Consider the following 20,107-nt stretch of genomic DNA (forward strand, 5'->3'; position numbering starts at 1 on the left):
GGATCAGAACTGACCGTTTACCTTGTCTGCACTCCTTCTTCTTCTCTCTCTCTGCTTCATCCAGTACGTCCTGTGTGCCAGTGTGCACAGTGTGTCGTAGTGTCATCCGCTTGTTTTTAAACACTTGCATAATGAGTGCAATCTTTGGGGTTGCGTCATGAGAGATCCTGTCTGTGAGCACTTGAGGCAAAACAGACTCTTGCCGAAACACACACACACACACACACACACACACACACACACACACACACACACACACAAAGCCATAATTTTAGAAATGAAATGGTAATACACTAAGTAAGCTGTTCACTTCTGTGACGTGTGTGTGTGTGTGTGTGTGTGTGTGTGTGTGTGTGTGTGTGTGTGTGTGTGTGTGTGTGTGTGTGTTTGCCAGACTGCTGATGATATTTTCAGAGCTCTCTCCTCTGCAGGACTCAAATCAGAAAGTGTCCCTGGCTCTTTGATTCGTTCTGTAAACACGCTGATAGAACACGACTCACCTTCCGTTCGGCTGTTTTTCGCTGCTGTTTTGTTTGTTTTACCAGCCGCCTGGGTCAGGTTGTTTTAGGTTGCGTGCTGGTGTGCCCTCGGTGGTATCGATCTGGTGCTGAAACTCTGCCGGGCCACCTCGCTAACCCCCCCCCCCACCCCACCCCCCCCCCCCCCTCTCTCTCTCTCTCCACAGCGATAGAGACCCAGAGCACCAGCTCAGAGGAGATAGTGCCAAGCCCACCCTCGCCTCCCCCGCCGCCCCGCGTCTACAAGCCCTGCTTTGTGTGCCAGGACAAGTCCTCAGGGTACCACTATGGTGTCAGCGCCTGTGAGGGCTGCAAGGTGAGACTCCCAGTCTTCCTCTGAATCTGCCGAGCAAGCAAGATGTTCGTCTCCGCCACAGGGCGGGCGGGCAGGCGGGGAAACGTGGAGCGCTACCGTGGGGATTTGATGCTTTTCCGTTTGATTGTTTCTCACATTGTCAAAATGTGCGCGCAGGCCTCGGCTGCGAGTCCGAAATTGCATCTTTCTACAAAAATTGTCCATTTCGCTTTCACACAATATGTTTTGCAGAGGCGTCAATCCGAGCGAGATGCTTCATGTTGTGACAGGTCTTCTTTGTTGACTCTAACACTCCAGTGAAGCAGCTTCACACCATTAAAAAAAAGCATGGCAAAGAATCACCAGAAAGCAGCATGCTTAGCCCTCTGGTTACAGCCTCCTGTAGGAAAACCCAATATTAGTTTCTTGCTCAAACCAGTCGTTTTTTTGGACCAAGATGGATGGAGGTGTTGTGAGCTGCCAGCCAGGTTTCAACTGCCCTGGGTGACATCACAAAAGGGCCTGTGTCCACAACTCCCACACACAACAACAAAGAGTTCTGATGTTGTTGTTGTTCCAAAACATTAGCGGGGTGAGTTTTGCATAACGCTCGCTGCCGCCGCTCTGGCGCAGGTTATCTAGCGAGGCTTTGCTTTATCAGCCCTGCTGACGTGTCGGTGTTGACGGTCCTTTATCAATACAGTCAAGCAGCCCAGGTGCTGAGGAGGCCTCTTCCCCCCCATTGCACTTCTTTATCAGCCCGTGCTCGATGCGTGCCTACACACGTGTTCCCCTGTCAGTGCCGAGCGCTCACGCACCTCTTTATCGCACTTCTGCCGAAGGTGCAGAGCCCGGAGCGCTGCGCCGCAAGCTCCGTCCGGGGCCAAAGATGCTTTTAACTGATCGGCAGGTGACTCTGATCTCAACGTTTTCGCACATGGACTGGCTGCCCTCTCTCCCCCACCACCACCACCCCCACCCGCCCTCCGTCAGGAGCCTTAAGCACGCTGGGATTTACCCCAGCGGGAGATTGTAAATCCTCTCGGCAAGGTTTTCTCATGACTGCGGCTCTTTGTGTTGCAAGAGCGAGGCTGGATGAAGGCAGGGCAGGGCAGGCCGTGGCGGTAGTGACAGGTGCCTGTTAGACCCCTTGACTTATGGACGGTGCAGCCAGTCTCTCCATGGAACGCGCAGCTGGTCGGCACAGTGATGAAAGACGAGGCAACGGAGGACAAAAGCAGACGGCAAAAAATAAAAAAAAAGAAGGCCAGAGGCAGCGCTGGGTTTTCACACCGTGTGATCTTCTGGCTGCATCCCAAAGAAACATGACTAAACGTCATATTGTGCAATTAATTTTACTGCTGGGATATCTCAGGAGGAGAGGATCAAAGACGGAAGATAACCTGAAGACGAGGAGTCTGAAGTTTCTCGCCCACTGATAGTAACTTCCTGCACGCCATGTGTTCGCATGGTGCGTCAGGCTGCGCACTGGAAACCTCGTTTCCCACCCGAGCTCACTGGGTCTGTGTTTTTTTAGCGCCGCAGCTTGCCGTGGATTTACTAGCAAACACCCCGGCGCAAGGAGAATCTGAAAGTGTAAGCGCCGAAAGACGGCTAATGTACAAAACGGAGGCGAAACGAGACAAATCTGGGAAACTGCAGGCAGCGAGATAGCGGGAGCTCGAGAGGCCGAGAGGCTGAGAGGCTGAGAGGCTGAGAGGCTGAGAGGCCGCTGTGCTCCGGCAGGCGTGAACAGCGAGGAGGAGAGCAGCAGCGGGTCGGCTGCTTGGAAGGCTAGCGGATCAGGAGGACCGGGTGCAGGGGCCGCTGCGGCTGAACTCATTGACACCAAGACTGACAGTCGGTGCATTAGACCACGGCGGTGGGAGGTGGAGGGGAGGAGCAGAGCAGGGGGGAGGCTGAAGAATGCAAAGGGAGGAGAGAGAGAGCGGGAGAAGCCGGCGGACGGATGCACATCGGAGCAAACGTATATAACGACCCTTTAACAGCAGCCCTCCGAGTGCTCCGTGAAACTCAAGCTGCTCCCTTAAATCCGTCTTATAAAAAGTTTACAAAGCGAGTCCGGTCTGACCTCGGCTCTGCTTTACAGGCTAGCGGGACAGCTACCGACTGCGGCGCTCCGCTTAGCGGGCGCATGGAGCAAATATCTGGAAGAATTAGCAGTTGAACTTTAAAAAAATAGTATTTTTTTAACGCTATTGTTTACTTTCCTGAAATGTTACAAGTGCAGAGCAGAAGATAGAGTCGGTCAACAGAGTCTGACTGAAGAGAAAGTTTGACCACAGAAGAAGAGGCAATAGAAGCTGCTGCAAGGTTTTCGTCCTCTCACACCTTGGATGGCAGAATAGGAGCTTGCCTTCACTGTGTGTGTGTGTGTGTGTGTGTGTGTGTGTGTGTGTGTGTGTGTGTGTGTGTGTGTGTGTGTGTGTGTGTGTGCGCGCACGCGTGCGCATGTTTTTAAATAAAGCCCAAACCCTCACCTCCATTAGGTGGCGATGTTCGCAGCCTCTCTCTGCACGCAGCGCTGCGTGGGTTTGATTATCATAACAGCACTCCCCGCTGTCAAATAAAGTGTGGCAATAAATTAAATAATGATCCTGAATGGAAGCTGCTGGCATGCCTGCGCCCGTGGGACTGACCGGTGCGGTTTCTTTCGCACAGCAAATACTGGAGGATCAGCCGGTTTCAAACACACCTTGTGCAGCGCTGGAGCTGAGGGAGCGCTCGTTTGACGGCGCCGCCGCCGCCCACGAGCGAAACAAACCGAGCGTTAGTTACTCTGCCCCCGATCATCAGCGCGGTCAGACTAAAACTCAGACGCCGCTGAGTCAATGATTATCATCAGAAGACAATCGTGCGCGTGTCGCGCGGGATGGATCCTTCCATTCAGGGCCCGGATTTCTGAATCACTCCTGATAAGTTGAAAGCTCTTAAAAATGTGCTCCGTCAGTTTCTCTCGCACTGAAGGTTGAGCAGCGGGCGAACGAAGGACGAGCGCGTCACTCCCACGTCAGCGCGGTGGGAACGTAGCCGCCGCCGTCAATCACCAGTCGGCAGCCTCCCTTTGAGCAAACAGCAGTTGAATCCCCACGTTTGGACCATCTGTTATTCCCACAGCGTCTTTTATTATAAAACCTTGCACCTAAACCTTGATAGAAATGTTCCGCCCTCTTAATCTAGGATTAATCGCGGCCTGGTTTCTCTGCAAACCTCAGAACTCGACGCGCCGCCGCCGCCGAGGCTAAAAATAACTGATCTGCTGTCCGATGTAGCCGAGGTAGATTATTGTAAAGCGGAGGGCTCCGCCGCGATATAGTAGCCTCCATCTGAGCTGAAGCTAAACTCTTTAGGTTCTCCGGCATATAGGCCCCTTATCCGCCAGCGTTTCCAGGAAGTTGCATTTCCCGGATTTTTTTTTTTTTTCTTCCAACCGGGATGAAATAATTCCTGGGAATCTGTGTGGTTTTCGTCTCTTTTTCCCCACAAATCACAGTTCTGGACTGTCCTGTTTAGGCCTTGATTCTTTGTTCAACTTTTCAGGAATTTGCTTTGGTATTTTTGCTGTCCAAACAATCGGCATTCTTCAGCACTTAGACCCACCTCCGCAAGAATTCTGGGTGATTTGTAGGTCAAGGTAATTTTTTGTTCAGATTGAGAGAAAGTCGTTTTTGCCGGATGTTACAGGTTGATGACAACAGTTCCCGTGGCGTGAGAAGGGGCTACAGTTAAGTAACGCAGCACCCCGAGTTCGTCAACTAGCAGGAGTGGCGCCGCCACGAGCCGCCTCGGCCGCTCAACAGCCGCAGAGCTAATTTAAAAAATTCACGATGCTTCCCCGTATCTCTGACTTCAGAGAAATGACTTGGCGTAGCGCCCTTAATAATTCAACACTACAGGCATGTGAACGTATATGGCTGTCTCATCAGAGACCGGGGTAAGTTGAGGGTTAGCCGCATCGGCTCTGCTGCAGCGCGCCCAACTACAAAGGCGTTTCCTGGGGGCCTCGGCGAACAGAGGAAACAGGAGGCGGTGTGGAGCTCCGCTGCTGGGAGACGGCGACCTCGTTTGTTGTTTAAGTTCTACCGCAGCGCCTATACTCACCGCCGTTGCACTTTTTTATTTCTTTTTACCCCTGCAGATATTAACACTTGCACATTAAATATGCATGCCCACCCCCTCATGTTTATGTTTTTGTCTTGGAGGCATGGCAGCCTCGGCGGGCTCGCTCGCCTGCCCGCCCGCCCGCTCACTTCCACCACAACAGAGAGGAAGCGACCATATTTATGAAATCCCCAAATGCTGCTTTTGGCAAAAAAAAAAAAAAAGAAAGTATTTGTTGTGCTTTTTGTGTTTTTCTTTCAAATGGAACTCTTACGGAGCGGTCGGTCTTTACTAATGTGTAGGCTGCTCCCTATTATAGGCAGGATCACACACACACGCAGGCACGGACACAGTGGGAGGCTGGGAACGCACTCTTAATCTGGGCACAGTGTGAAAGTCACGTAAGAGAGGATTCCTGGGCTTCGCGGTGAACTTGCCAACTCCAGACCCCTCCCCCCGCCTGCCACTTAATAAAGCATTTCCTCACACACACACACACACACACACACACACACACACACACACACGTGAAAAGGGAGTGAGGCACAAGAATGCGCGGGTGCGCGCGCCTCATTCCGCTCCCCAGGTAGTCGACGGCGAGCACATGACGCATGCGGCCGCCCCGCTTCTTCATCTCCTCCTCGTCTCCCTCCGACGGCGGTCCTCATCTCCATCTCTGAGCCCCGCAGGGTGGCTGACGGCCCCGCCGAGGGCTCTTGTCACTGGCCAGATTAAGCGGCGATACAAAAAGAGGCTTAAGGGCGGCAGGAAGCGGTGACTCCTAGAGGGAGGAGATGTGTGTGTGTGTGTGTCTGTGTGTGTGTGTGTGTGTGTGTGTGTGTGTGTGTGTGTGTGTGTGTGTGTGTGTGGTGGGGCACGTTACAACCGAGAGGACCACGAGGCTGCCGAGCGACGTCCAACCAGGCGGTGGGGGGAGGGGCCCGCCTGGGTTGTCCGACGTGAGGTGGGAGTGGGTCAATCCCCTGGTGACCCGTGGGTCAGGGTCGGGCCAGCGCAGGATCAAAGGGGAACATAATGCACAGCAGCACCGAGAGAGCAGGGATTTATCTCCCAGCTTCAGCTGCAGGGACCGTCCTCCAATAGACTCAGTCCCACCGCATTGTTTGTCCCGCCGGCCACTGTACTGTCTGCGGCAGAGAAAAACAAAACTAAACACTGATGACAGGACAGGAAGTGACGCGCAGAGGAAAACTTCCTTACGTAAGGTGTTTTCCCCGTTCCCTGTTCCACCATTAAAGATGTCGATGTTTTAGAAGGTCCCATTTGACAGCGTTTTCAGATCTTTTCGTTGCATTCCAAACCGGAAGAGGTGCGACAATTAACTTTACAAAAACCCCAACGTATTTAACCCTCTGGTTACAGCCTGCACACACTTTTAGCTTCCTGCTAAATATGATTTTTTTTTTTTGACACTCAGGACTAAAGCAAGGCAGCTACGAGGTAGATGGAAGACAGAGCGTCCGTCTAGTTGCTGTCACTTGCCTTGGAGCGGTATTGGCGCCCCTCAGGACATCACCAAGGGACTTTTTTCTTAAGAACTCGGTTCATTTTTAGCACACAAAGTACAGAATAGACTTTCCTCAATCGTGGAAAGTTTATTGAAAGCCAGAGATGTTTATTATTTTAAATGCTATTGTTTGTTATTGTAGTGACCTTCAGCAACAGGTTGCATTTAGCAAATCAAATCAGGTGGGAGGCAGGAGCCTTCCTTTGAGAGTCAACCGCAGCCACAGTCACAGGCAGGCCTCACCCACCTCTGTACCACGTTCCAGCAGATCCAACCAACAGATTGTCCACACGTTGTGTTTCTTTTCTTTTTTTCTTTTTTTTTCCCACCGTGCTTCGGAAGTGCAGACCACTTCCGCTCCGTGATGGTGGATGGCTGGTGATCCGAGAGGGACAAATTGCGAGCTTAGGACTGCCGGCCATCTGTCGGCCAGCGAGGCTAATCCCTCCGCGTGGGCCGGGTCTCCCTGGCAGCGGCCTCCCCTCTCCCTCTGTCTCCCTCCACGCTGTCTCACCCACCAGCCTCCAAAAACCTAGCCTGCAGTGTCCCACTGCGTCACATCAATGCTGACATTGACCCGCATTACATTGGTCCCCAGTTCCTCTCAGAAAGGACCCGCTCAGTTGTGGCTGATTTGCATTAGCCTCTTTTTATCTTTCGACACGAGGGGGGAATGTTGAAGCAGGGAGGCCACACAGGTTAACAACTAATCTTGCACGGCAGCTGGTTTTACTCTGATTTTGCACCGTGAAAATATCTCATCTCGAGCCCATCCAGCTCGTCACGCTGTGAAGGAAAGTGTTTTCAGATTTTTTTTTCTCAGAACCAATCGGCCTGATTTGTGAATAAAGAGGCTGTAGCGAAGTAAGAGGCGGCTGCTCGGGTAGCGACTACACACACACACACACATACACAGAAGAAGCTTAGAGAGACGGAGTTACAGTAAATTGCTAACAATGGCAATGGCTGTGAAAAGATTAGCGTGGAAGCTGCTGCTGTAGCCACTTCATCGTTAAAAGGAGACGAAATATCAGCGACTGCTTTCCGTGATGGCCGGCGTGTTTCCGTGTTACTCCCAGCATTCCGGCTTCAGGAAGACATGGGTCCCACCATGGTGGTGCAGGAGGGGGTGTCACCGTGCAGGTAGCGTCTCCCCTGCAAGGCTCCAGGCGGCTGAACAAACCTGTCCACTCCCGCCACCTTTTCTGGTTTCAGCCTCCCACTTCAAAATGCTTTGTGTGGGCTCTCCACCAGATGGATATGGGAGATAAATCTGCAGGATTGAGGACACATTCCATCTGGCGTGCCGGGTTGGTCCCGCAGGAGTAAGTTGGGCCCATTTGTTTTGTGGAGAGGCTTCTGACAGCGGAGCATTCTGACACGACTTGGTCAAAATCACACAAAAAGAGTCAAAAAGAGATTTGGCTTTCAGAAAACTTGGCTGGCAAAAACGACTTATTTTTTATGTAATATTTTTAGGTTCATCTGTTATATCATTTATACACATATCTTTTAAATTTCTCATAGACTGGTCATGTCCTGGGATGACTGGGCAGAGACGCATGGCCATCTTTCTCTCACTGAGCCCAGTGCTGCTGCCTGAACATAGCAAACCTCCCCGTTTGCTTCACTATCTCAGTAACATGAGCTCCCTGAGACTTGTTTTGTAGCACGTATCTAATACACGGGTATATTTCCAATGCGCCCTCTAATTTGTTTTGTTTTTTTAAAAACAGAAAACAAAGGAAAAGATGAATTCCTTTTCCTTCTCCTTTTTTTTTTTTTTTTTCGGTTCCCGTCCCTGCCTGCGCTGCCTCTGTTTTCTTTCTCATGAAACGTGCTTGGCGTGGATCTGGAAGTGTGTATTTCTGACTGTGTAAACGACTCTGTGGTTTTATGGTCACCCTGTGCGTTTGGCTCCTGCTGCTGACCTTTGGATCTGATAGGACTCCTCCACGCTCTCTATTGTCGTGTGTCGTTTCCCCGCCGTCCATCGGGGCAAGTTTGTGCGATGTTGACAATTAGGCTCGGGCCAGATTAGTTTACAGAGTAAACCCTTTAAGGACTTAACTCTTTCCCCACACATTGCATTTGAGCTGCAGCTGCACATGGCCTTTTGTGTGGCTTCATCCTTTATTTCTTCCCTCTTCTTCTTCTTTTTTTCTAACCTTATAAGTAATTAAGGGTTTTTTTGTGGGGAACTGGGAGACAGAGGCACTGGGAGTTTGCAGAGGGAGACCAAAGCACACAATAAAAAGTCATAATGTTGAGAATAACCGTACGCTGAAGGGTTATGAAAGTCTTTTACTGAGTAAATACACACAGTCATTTCTTTTTGTACATGCATCTGCAGAGACAGCTGCTCCCTGCTATGCCGTCGCACTCGTACAATATGGCGGCGTTGCTCACCGAGCACATACGTCCAAAAAGTTTTTGGCTTCCGGCTTCCGTGGTGTCCCTACCCATCATGCCTCTGTAACCCAAGTGATGCACCAGGACGCATCAGAAAGATTTATTATGAACTGTGTTGCAGCACGGAGGCGTCATGTCAGCTGTTGTACAGGCCTTTATTCTTCTATTGCTGTTTGGGCCACGTGGGGTTTTGGGCTGCAGTACCTCGAGTGGCCACTGGAAAAAGCCAGTCTGGTATCCAGTTCATAAAATACATCAATAAGTCGTCCTCATCGCCGCGTCTTCTGTGTCACGCAGGGCTTCTTCCGGAGGAGCATCCAGAAGAACATGGTGTACACTTGTCACCGGGAGAAAAACTGCATCATCAACAAAGTCACCCGCAACCGCTGCCAGTACTGTCGGCTACAGAAGTGCCTGGAAGTCGGGATGTCCAAGGAGTGTGAGTACCCGAGCAAACGTCCTACCCACAATACACCTCTTCCGCTCCCGGCCTGCGGGACTGAGCACACTCAGCCTCTTCCAAAATCACCCACTTGTTCCCTGCTCCCTGCACTCATTAGCCAAATAAAAAAAGAAAACTTTTTGTAATCGGTATTACACATAATATTCATTTTTGTGCTACGTACACACTATACTAAGAGTCTTGCCACATTTAAAATAAAAACAAAAAAAACAATTGGCTCCTGCCGTCTTCCTCGTCAGCGTGAGCACAATGCATGATGGGATGTATTGCCAGGTTAGTGACAATCGGTAGTATGTTACTTTCAGCGATGCATGGTGGGATACATTGAGTATTCGGACACCACTACAAAATGGCGTAACCCCTATATAGTGCCCCGTATGGTGAGTAACGCCACAGACCAGTTCTTTTAATACAACCATGCAATAACAGCGGAGGGTGTCGCCAGGCTCGGCAGGCCTGATGAATATGTTCACACCTGCCGAGAGTGAAAGAGCAGGCGTCCGCTGCCATCATTGCACCCCGGAGGCTGTGTGAACACACACACACACACACACACACACACACACACACACACACACACAGGCACTCAAGATTTGATAAAGTAATTGGAAGAGGTGTGACTGCAGTGAACTCAGAGGCCAACAGGCTTTTTTAGCCCCCGCTAGCTAGCCTGCTATCTAGCTAGCATTAAGAGGAACACCTACATGTTCAGTCGCTCCCCCCCCCTCATCCAGGTGTGTTTGGGCCCAAATTTAGAAACTGCTACTCGACCCGTTCTCAGAGCTGGAGGCCGCCCCCCGCGCCGTCTTCTGTCACCGCGGCGCCGTTTACCCCGTCTCCATGGTGCGCCGGGTGCAGAGAGCACTCCCCGTGCCGCAGCGCTGTGGCTTACAGTAAAAGAAGTTATCCTCTGAGCTCCTTACCTTCGAATGGGGCCATTAATCATGGTTAGAAAGATCACAGCATCCAGCTCCTTTTTACGCACTCCAACCTAGACACACACACACACACACACACACACACACACACACACACACACACACACACACACACACCCACACACACACACACACACACAGTTCGAAACGCGGAGATAGCGTGGAGCTGGAGAGCCACCTAGTGGTAGCTCGACGGTACTACAAAGGATAGGCTGCTGAAAATGGCCCCGGTGAACGGGCACATGAACATTTCATTGCTTAGATAGATTTGGTCGCCGCTCTGCTCAGCTGGTTTTGGTTTATTGCATGCGATTTCTTTTTGTTCCTGTCTGCAAAATGTGCAGATTGTCTGTGTTGTGCCTGCAGCAGTGACTTTGGCTTGTGAGACTGGTTTGAGCTGGTGGGGAGAGGGAGGCCGGCCATCTGGGACCAGCAGGGAGTCTCCTTTCTCTCACACACACACCACACAAAGACCCGGACACACACGCACACACACACACACACACACACACACACACTCACACACATACACAACACACTCGCACGCTACCAAAATGATGCACACTTGGGCACAATTTGCACGCGCAACCGCCAAATTAATGCAAGGTGACAAATACTAACTGATCGGAATAAAACCCTCTATTCATGGAGATGCCCTCAGACGGCGGCACACAAACACCATGTTCTCTCTGTCACGCACACGCGCTCACAAGTCGGACCCCCCGCCGGGTGCGGGGGCGTTGCGGTGACCTTGCGTCTTGCCGGCAGACAGCTCCAGATGACGGTGGCAGGCCCGCTGCCAGGTGGCAGTGCCAGGCAAGACGGCGTCTGAAGGAGGAGGTGGCGGGGCAGGCAGGTGGAGGATTACACGGATTATGCCTCTAAGTCTGGTGCTGCGTTTATATCAACCTGACAGTGAGCGCTTAAAACAGGACAGGTCTTATCGTAATCCTCAAAGTTGTTGTTTTGTTTTTGTTTAAAGTTTATACTGTATATTGTGGAGACTGAAGCGTGACAAGTGTTGATACTCTGCTGCTTGTTTATAGACGCAGTCGACCTTTAAAGGGCTTGTCGCGGCGCTCAGGTTTCCATGTCATACCTTTTCTTTTTCATCCCTAAACAGCATTGCGCAAGCAATTATCCACAACACTGTTGTTCTTGCAGAAAACAGGCTTATTTTGCCCTCTGTTTAAAGCCTTCCACAAAGATGCCGGGTTTTGGCTTCCTCATGAAAATACTTTTGTTGGAGCAAATGTTTGAAAGGGAACATAAACACACACCACAAAGGGCTAATATCCAAGAACTGTGTGTTCTAGTGTAGACTGTGTTTAGGAAATCATAGAGAGTAAAGGATCAACTTTTCTCATTGCTGAGGAATTGGTTTCCTGGCTAATAACAGGTATCACTGCTGGAAAATACTGTTTTGTTAAAATACTGTTTTTCATAATGTGCGACTTTTTATCACAGGCGGGACTGCAAGTCTGAAATTTTGCATCCAGCTGTTTTTATAATTGTCTTTATTCACACATTTACTGCAATGCAGTTATTACAACAGCTATATTAAATCATCTCTGCAAAGGACAACCCGACTTGACTTGAAATGCTGACAGATAAATAGAGCAATGTTTGTCGGCACTCGTTCTATAAGGCAACTAAAGCTCAACTTCTATACGAGGCATATTCTATTAGATTATCACCGTTCCAGTGCGATGTCAAGGTAAACGATACTCCAGCATGCTTCTCCTCGCCTCGCCTGTGCACCCATGCTTCGAAAAAGAAATAAACAGAGTGTGAGACAAAGAGATGAAATGCATCAGTGGCGTGACAAAGAGAGATAAAAATCAGCACGACTGAGGCAGAATATCCCAGAAAGAGTTGAAGGCTAAGAGAGGAGAACTGCACCCTGAGCCTCAGTGAGATCTGGAATGTGGTGGTGGTGGTGGTGCGGATGGGGGGGGGGGGGGGGGGTGCTGCTGCTGCTGCTGCTGGGGCCGGAGGACAGAGAGAGACGGAGGGGGGAGAAAGTTTCATCACTGTCGACAGTGGCTGTGCGCTGCGAGCAGCAGGAGCAGCAGGAACATTGACATTTTTATCTTTCCATTGAATTTAATCTGTGTGATGGACGAGCTGCCACTGCTTTAATTTTCCTCACACGAATTATCCCTGTCTGCCCACCTCCCTCTGTCTTGCACAGACACACACACACACACACACACACACACACACACACACACACACACACACACACACAGCCATCAGTCAATCATTTGCACACACACAGTGGATTTCAGCTGCAGTGTGCAGTTAATAGACAATATCTGAGAGTGCCTCAATGCGTGTGTGTGTGCACGTGTGCACGTGTGTGTGTGTGTGTGTGTGTGTGTGTGTGCGCGTGTGTGTGTGTACACGCTGTCCCAGTATTCTGTGCACATGGCACACCAGACTCGTGTAAATCATCTCTATGCAATGAACATGTAACAGCAAACAATCCAGGAAGCAAGTTCCCCCATTAGCATTCATATTCTCATAATGCATTTTGAAAGATGCATGGCTTGAGGTTGCAGCGCACACACACACACACACATCATAAAAAATATGCGGCAGTATTTCCTCCAGCTCCCGTCCTCCCCCACAAGTTATTGCATGTGGCAATTCGCTGTGACAGATCGCTGGCCGCGCCTAATAGTTCTTTAATGACTTCATTAAATTGTGTTGTGCGGCTTATGATTGTGCTGCCAATTTGTCAGCGTGGGTAATGTTTGGGCACTAGGGATGCCCCACTTTGGGTCGGGAATTAATTGGACGTTGACTGGGTTGCGGACTGCACAGATTTCCAACCAGCACCAGAAGTCCAAATTTGTTTTTCCCACCTTGCAAAATTCTTTCTGTCGTTGTTTTGGTATTTGAAACAGCGTTACACAACCCAATTCGACTCAGAGAAATTTGACAAAAAAAATCATTGTTTTATGATTTGGAAATTTCTCTGAAAGGCTGTGCTAAAAACATGTCTTAGAAAAAATCGTTATGTAACGTCACAAAAGGACTCCCTCGTTGTTGTTGTTGTTGTTGTTGTTGTTGTTGTTGTTGTTGTTGTTGTTGTCCACATGTGTAGAAAGCCCAACTAAGTATCGATTTAACAGGAAGGAAACAGTAGGAGAAAAGATTGTGTGCGGCTGCACCAGTGGACTCTGCAATGTTGAATAAAGAGTCAAAAAAAATCAAAATGTGAGACCTTTGACCAGACCAGTGCACCATTATCACAACGTGTAGCATACAGCAAACGGCAAGAACATCGAGCCGTGCTCTATTGGTCTTTTTCCTCCTGCTTTTGGTGAAGTCTGCTTGGCAATGAGTGTGTTTCATCAGACTCCCAGCATCCTCCTGCCCTCCTCCGTGTGTCCCCAGCCAGGGAGGCCTGTCTGCGGGCTGATGGATGAGCAGCAGCACGGAGCAGTGCGTCGCTCCATGGCCCAGGGCCGTGCCCCTCTGTCACACACGCTGACCCCCCCCCCCCCATCAGCCAGAACGCCCTGGCCCTTAATGACAGAGGGTTAGGACCGGGAAGGCGGGGAAAATCTGATCTTGGGTCAGTGGCTGGGGGACATTCGGGCCACCTTGAGGCAAGATGCGATAGCTGATTGAGACGAGTTAAGAAAAGTGGGATGATTTAGGGTGCGGGAAATGCAATTTTGGGAAGCCGGGGGGGGGGGGCGACATCGTGTGCGGCGGCGGTGGGGATGAAATAAGAGGAGAACAAGGAAAACAGGAGCCAGGGTTGTGTAACCGCGACAGAGAGCTGAAAGGTGGTTGTTGTTTTTTTTTGTGTGTTTTTCTATTTTTTTTTTCCCCGCTTCCCTTCTGGTCCTGGCTCAGCAGCCGAGCCCTTTTAAAACCATTAGAGGCGGGACATTTGTCATATTATGTTATTAGATTAGCCGGGACCCCTAATGAAAGCTGTGGCGATTTGTCAGCCTTATGGATAGCTCCATCCACCGGCACTATTTATCAGCCGGCACCGCCACCCTAGCCCCGCCCTCGGCACACACACACACACACACACACACACACACACACACACACACAAACACACACACGCAAGGCAGCCGCGGCTAAAGCTGCATCCAAGTCTGGATGGGCTGCAGGAAATGGATTGAGGCTGTAATGGGATTCCGATGCTAAACACCCCGCCTCGTGTTTTTTGTCATTCGGGGTGAGCACACTATTCTGGGTCGGATCGCCCAGAGGGAACACCACTGGATTATTTCAAGGCCTCCTCCCTCCTTCCCCCTCCATTACCGCCACGCTTCTGGCTGCCGCCTCCTCCCGACATTAATCTTGAAGCCTCCGATAAGAGAGGCAGGCTGCAGACTGAGCCTCCTCTCCCAGCCACGACCTTGGCGTCGGTGTCATTCACAATCCACCCCGCGTCACACAATACGTAGCGTACCTGGTAACATATATTTTCTGCTAGAATCATATGTCATGGCCACTTAATTGTCCTGAAATTGGATTGTCGAACTGAGCCGAAGTGAAGCCGAGCTGCGTTACGGAGAGAAAGACACAGGTGTCCAGTCCCAGACGCTCATCCTCTCTGCTCTCTTGCTCCCTCTAGCGGTCAGAAATGACCGAAACAAGAAGAAGAAGGACGAGAAGAAGCAGGAGTGCACGGAGATTTACGTGCTGAGTCCAGACACGGAGCAGATGATTGACAGGGTTCGCAAGGCACACAAGGAAACCTTCCCTTCTCTCTGCCAGCTGGGCAAATACACTACGGTGAGTAGCGTCACACCGAGGGTCCCGCTGCTCTCTTTTAAATAAAAATCTTGAAATACGTATTTAAAACCTTCCCCGTCTCTTTGTGTCCCCCACAGACTAACAGCTCAGAACGACGCGTTTCCCTGGACGTGGACCTGTGGGACAAGTTCAGCGAGCTCTCCACCAAGTGCATCATCAAGACGGTGGAGTTCGCCAAGCAGCTGCCCGGCTTCACGACGCTCACCATCGCCGACCAGATCACTCTGCTGAAAGCGGCGTGCCTGGACATCCTGGTACGTAGCACGCAGGAGCCGGCGAGCGGTTTTGTCTCTCCAAAGCTTTGAAGCGCCGCCAGTTCGGTCAACTCAACCCCCGCCTCACTGCTCTCTGCTCAGATACTTCGGATCTGCACGCGCTACACTCCGGAACAAGACACCATGACCTTCTCAGACGGACTCACGCTAAATCGAAATCAGATGCACAACGCCGGCTTCGGCCCCCTCACCGACTTGGTGTTTGCCTTTGCAAACCAGCTCCTTCCTTTGGAGATGGACGACGCAGAGACGGGGCTGCTCAGCGCCATCTGTTTGCTGTGTGGAGGTACTGCACGTCTATATGAGACTTATACTGGGAGTCCTAAAAAACTGGACATCATTTATCTTGAAAACTACTAAGTCTAGCGCAATGAAATTGAGCAGCTTAGGTGTTGAACATCACAAGTTTGTTATGGGACCGATTTCATAAGTGTTCAATATGTGCACCGCCTGTGACACAGCACACATCAACTGGGTGTGCCGTGTCACAACTGGATGGCTGTATGCAAACTTAATCCAAGATGCAAAATGACTTCTCTTTGGGAGTGAACCTGCGTGGCTCAACCTGAAAACAGAACAAAAATAAAACGATCCATTCTGTGAAGATTTGAAGTTATTTCAACAAGAATTGCCAGAATTGTTGGCCTGCGAAATGATTTTTTCCCCTTGAATTCGATTTTTTGGGACACCCTGTACTTTGTCCCTCAGTGCACTGAAGACTGGCTTTAAACCGAGGTGGCAATTTCACCTGCCGTCCTCTTTCCTTTAGCACCACCTAGAGGCTTAACGCAGTAACAGTAAGGATCGTTCACACTTTGCTCTGTTGTGTTTTTTTTTTTTTTTTTTTTTTTTTTCAAAATTCGTAGATCGTCAGGACCTGGAGCAGGCGGAGAAGGTGGACGTCCTGCAGGAGCCCCTGCTGGAGGCGCTGAAGATTTACGTGAGGAGGAGGAGGCCTCACAAACCTCACATGTTCCCCAAGATGCTTATGAAGATCACCGATCTGAGAAGCATCAGCGCTAAAGGTTGGTCGTCAACACTCTTCTGTCCCATCAACTCCGGAGTGTTTTCACTGTTCGCTGCCGCTGGCAGGCTCTCTGTGTTGTATATCTTGAGTTGCAGGCCTGAGCATCAGATTAGCCTTAGCCAACCTTTGCTGCTACACACCGGCTGGTTTTTTTTGTTTGTTTGTTTTTTTTAATCCTCTTACTCGTGCACGGCTACTTGGCTGAAAGCAAATGCCTGGGCGAACATGCGCTGCGCTATCTCCGCCACTGCGCTCCACCAGTTTCCCACAGATTTCACGTTTCACTGCTGTTGTCATGTAAACATAAAAAGGCTGAGCTGCCACGAAAAAAGTGTTGAAAACCTTTTTTCGTTATGGTTTAAAAGCAATCAAAATTGCTTACATTAGCTTCTTTTTTTTTTTTTTAGCTAACTTCCATTTTTTTTAGCACAGCACACTTAACCTTGTATTTCTAGCAATCTAGGATAGAGCAGAGTAGCTGTTGCATGAATGGTTCTTGTATGTGCATTAAATGTGATGTCTGTAACTTTAGTTATCTCTGAAATGACATCTTACATGTGCTTCCTGTCTCTGTTTGTATTGTGTCAACGGTAATATGGCATCCCTGCGATGACACATTGCATGTCCTTGTTGTTTTGTGATGTTGAAATATGACTGAATGTTTAATTTTATGGTTATTCATTGGGGACTAGCGATGGAATGTAGCGGCAAGCTAAGTCAGATACAATCACGTGTTTAGAGTCCTGTCTAATATCAACATGTCCATAAATGTACACTGTCCCCTCTACATAAACAATAAACTAAACTGCGCAAATTCATTTTTTCTCATTTCCAACCTACCTGCACAGGAGCGGAGCGAGTCATCACCCTCAAGATGGAGATCCCCGGCTCCATGCCCCCCCTCATTCAGGAGATGCTGGAGAACTCGGAAGGCCTGGAGAGCGGCGCTGCGGGCAGCCGGCCCAGCGGAGCGCCGCCGGGCAGCTGCAGCCCCAGCCTGTCGCCCGGCTCTGCCCAAAGCAGTCCAGCCACACAATCACCATAGTAGCGAAAACCGCCTCCTCCGCTGTCTTCTTGTTTTTCGTTTCATTTTCGTTTTTTACTGGGGTTTTATTTTTGGTCCTTCACGACGCTCTCCGATCCGTCTTCTCCGAGAGCAGGGGCACAGGGCGAAGGAGGGCGGCCGGCGCCCTGACGGCTGAACGCAGGAGACCGGCCAGGCCCACCTCCTCCGCAGAAGCCCGCCCCCTGACCTGCGTCCCCTCACTGTGGAGCACCGTCCTGACGCAGCGCAGGGGGCTGGAGGCCGGCAGGGGCGGCAGGACGCCTCCGAGAGACCACATGGTGAACACTGCTGATGACTCATCCTGCTCCCCTCCGGCCCTCCTCGCTCCTCCCCTCGTCTCCTCTCTCCAAAAGACTTTGGCAAAAATGAACCTAGCAAGCAAAGTGGAGACGCGTTTCAAAAGGAAAAGGAAAAGCAGGCAACGGGGCACCGTGGAGCGAACACACAAACAGAGACGATGCTTACTGACTGAAGAAAGGAAAACCAGACACTTTTTTTTCCTCCATGTTGTCGTCGTACTCTGAGGCAGACTGCAAAACTCGGGACTTGTGGAAAGAGCCCCGCCCCCACCCTCCTCTTCCTCAAAGACTCTTTTTTTTTTTTTTTTTTCTTTTCAACTTAAAAAAAAAACAAACAGATTTCATACAAAAGATATTAAAATATATATAGAAGAAAGTTAAGAAACTATTGTGATTGACATGTCCGACACAGAATGGCAGGTTGAGGACACATTTTCTGAGATTAGAATTTGTCGTAACCCTTCACTGTTTTGAATCTTTTCATACCCATGGAGACTGTTGAGAGAGACGTTTTAGTTTTATCACATTTGTACATTATTCTAACTAGCAAAAAGTGTTGGAAACTCATGTCCCGACTACACATGCGAACACACGCGCACACGCACAGACGTGCACAGAAAACAAGTCGCAATGATGAATATCACCTACTATTTAAGGTTGGATTTGTTTTCCTTTCATTGTTTTTGTTTTGCTTCCAAGAGAATGGTGAGGAAAAAAATGATTGTATGAACTCTGTTGTATGATATGGTCACAGGTCCTTTCAAGAAATCAAATTAATGAAGATTCATTTTTAAGGTGTATTTTAAGTAGCCTTTGAGTTTGTGTATATAAGCTGTATTCATTTCTTTAAAACTATGAAGAGTTTTAGGTTTCACCTGATTTTTTTTTTTTTTTTTTTTTTTTTAAGAATACCTTTTATGTGTTTTGTTTATAGGTTTGTGATGCAAGCAAAGACATTTTGAGCACATTTAACTGAAGGAAGTTCTTTCATGTTTTGTGTCCTACTAAGTACTGGACAGACCCGTAACCTATCACTGGCTGTTCAGGATGTGGCTCTCACAAACAATCTCAACCTCTCCTCCCCAACCTTTCAAAATCCTATTCTCCAGTCCTCCTTTTCCACACAGTAGACGACAACAAACGTAGCACTCCAGTTGGGACAGAGCTCTTTTTATGGCCACGTAGCGGGGAAAAGGAAAGCAGATTTTCTGAAAATTTAAGAGCGTGACGCCTCTTGCAGCCGGCCTGGCTCAGGTGCACTACTGCAGCCCGGCTTCAGGGAGTCAAAATGTGAAGATTGGTGTACATACACACTGTATAAAACACAAGTGATTCCAAACAGTTTGGGGACAGATCAGTAAATGTGTAGCAGACGGGACAAAAGCCTAGATAGCGACCCCTCAGCTCTGTCAGTAGTCAGGCAAGTGAACGTTCCAAATGTGATGTTTTGTCGACCATGACTCCCTCTGGTGGTAGAAACAAATGTGACTCTTTTTTTTTGCCAAATTCAGAGCAACGTGACACCCTGCAACTCACTTTACACCAAAACGCCTTCACCGTTAACACACATGACATCGAGACCATCATTACTGTACACACACCAATGTCTCAGGAAGGAATCATTTTGTGTGCTCAGCCTGTCCTTTGTATATGTTCTGTGCTGCACATCCCAGCCCTTCTGTCATAGATGCACACACAAACACACACACACACACACACACAAAACGACACACCTCTGCTACTGAGCCCCTGAACTTTTCCTCAGTCACTCACTCTTTTTTTTTTGTTTTGTTTTGTTTTGTCCTGGCAGACCAGGATTTGTGCAGAGACGTCGACTCCTTTTCATTGCGACACAGGACGCTAGCGCGGAGTCTCTCTGAGTTGTTCTTTTTATTTGTTTCAAAGCTGCTTTTATCATTTAGGACGTCACCTGTCCGTAAACAGCGCACAACTTTTCCCTCCACAGCTAATCTGAAATAGCAACAGACACATCGTCAGTTTGAGAAGTATGAAACATGTTGCAATTTTGTCAAAATTATCAAGCGACTTTGGAAAAAAAATACAAAATGAAAAAAAAAAAGCTAAAATAAAACCAACATTTAATAATTATTAAATGTGTTTGTCTCATTCAACTGTGGTACTTCTTATTCTTTGGCAATGGACACAAAGCAGATGATGTTTGAGGACAATCCGACAGTTTCCAACCACAATCTTGAAGTTTTTATGAAAAGTTCAAACACTGGAGTAGCTGAGCTGGACATACGTAGAACTGCACTTGAGAGATGGGTTACAAAGTCATTTGTAACCAATAACATGAACAGATCATTAAAATGAATTTTGACTATGCTATTTTATCCATGCTAACCCTGG

At 49.2% G+C, this 20,107-nt stretch overlaps 1 protein-coding gene across 4 annotated transcripts in view; it reads left to right on the forward strand.

Moving 5' to 3' along the window:
* raraa (retinoic acid receptor, alpha a) overlaps positions 1 to 19,869 on the forward strand; it is a 147,300-nt gene extending 127,431 nt beyond the window's left edge. For all 4 annotated transcript variants that reach the window (XM_076034554.1, XM_076034556.1, XM_076034555.1 and 1 more), the window contains 7 exons: positions 686 to 834; positions 9,173 to 9,314; positions 14,889 to 15,049; positions 15,148 to 15,324; positions 15,427 to 15,631; positions 16,212 to 16,370; positions 17,221 to 19,869. In XM_076034554.1, the coding sequence (XP_075890669.1) occupies positions 686 to 834; positions 9,173 to 9,314; positions 14,889 to 15,049; positions 15,148 to 15,324; positions 15,427 to 15,631; positions 16,212 to 16,370; positions 17,221 to 17,417 (1,190 nt within the window). In that variant the 3' untranslated portion in view covers positions 17,418 to 19,869. The remainder of the gene's footprint in view (positions 1 to 685; positions 835 to 9,172; positions 9,315 to 14,888; positions 15,050 to 15,147; positions 15,325 to 15,426; positions 15,632 to 16,211; positions 16,371 to 17,220) is intronic.
* Positions 19,870 to 20,107: the final 238 nt, after the last annotated feature.

Source organism: Nelusetta ayraudi, unplaced genomic scaffold (genome assembly GCF_046127955.1).
Source record: "Nelusetta ayraudi isolate G7.1 ecotype Tasmania unplaced genomic scaffold, CSIRO-AGI_Nayr_v1 ptg000042l, whole genome shotgun sequence".
NCBI lineage: Eukaryota > Metazoa > Chordata > Actinopteri > Tetraodontiformes > Monacanthidae > Nelusetta > Nelusetta ayraudi.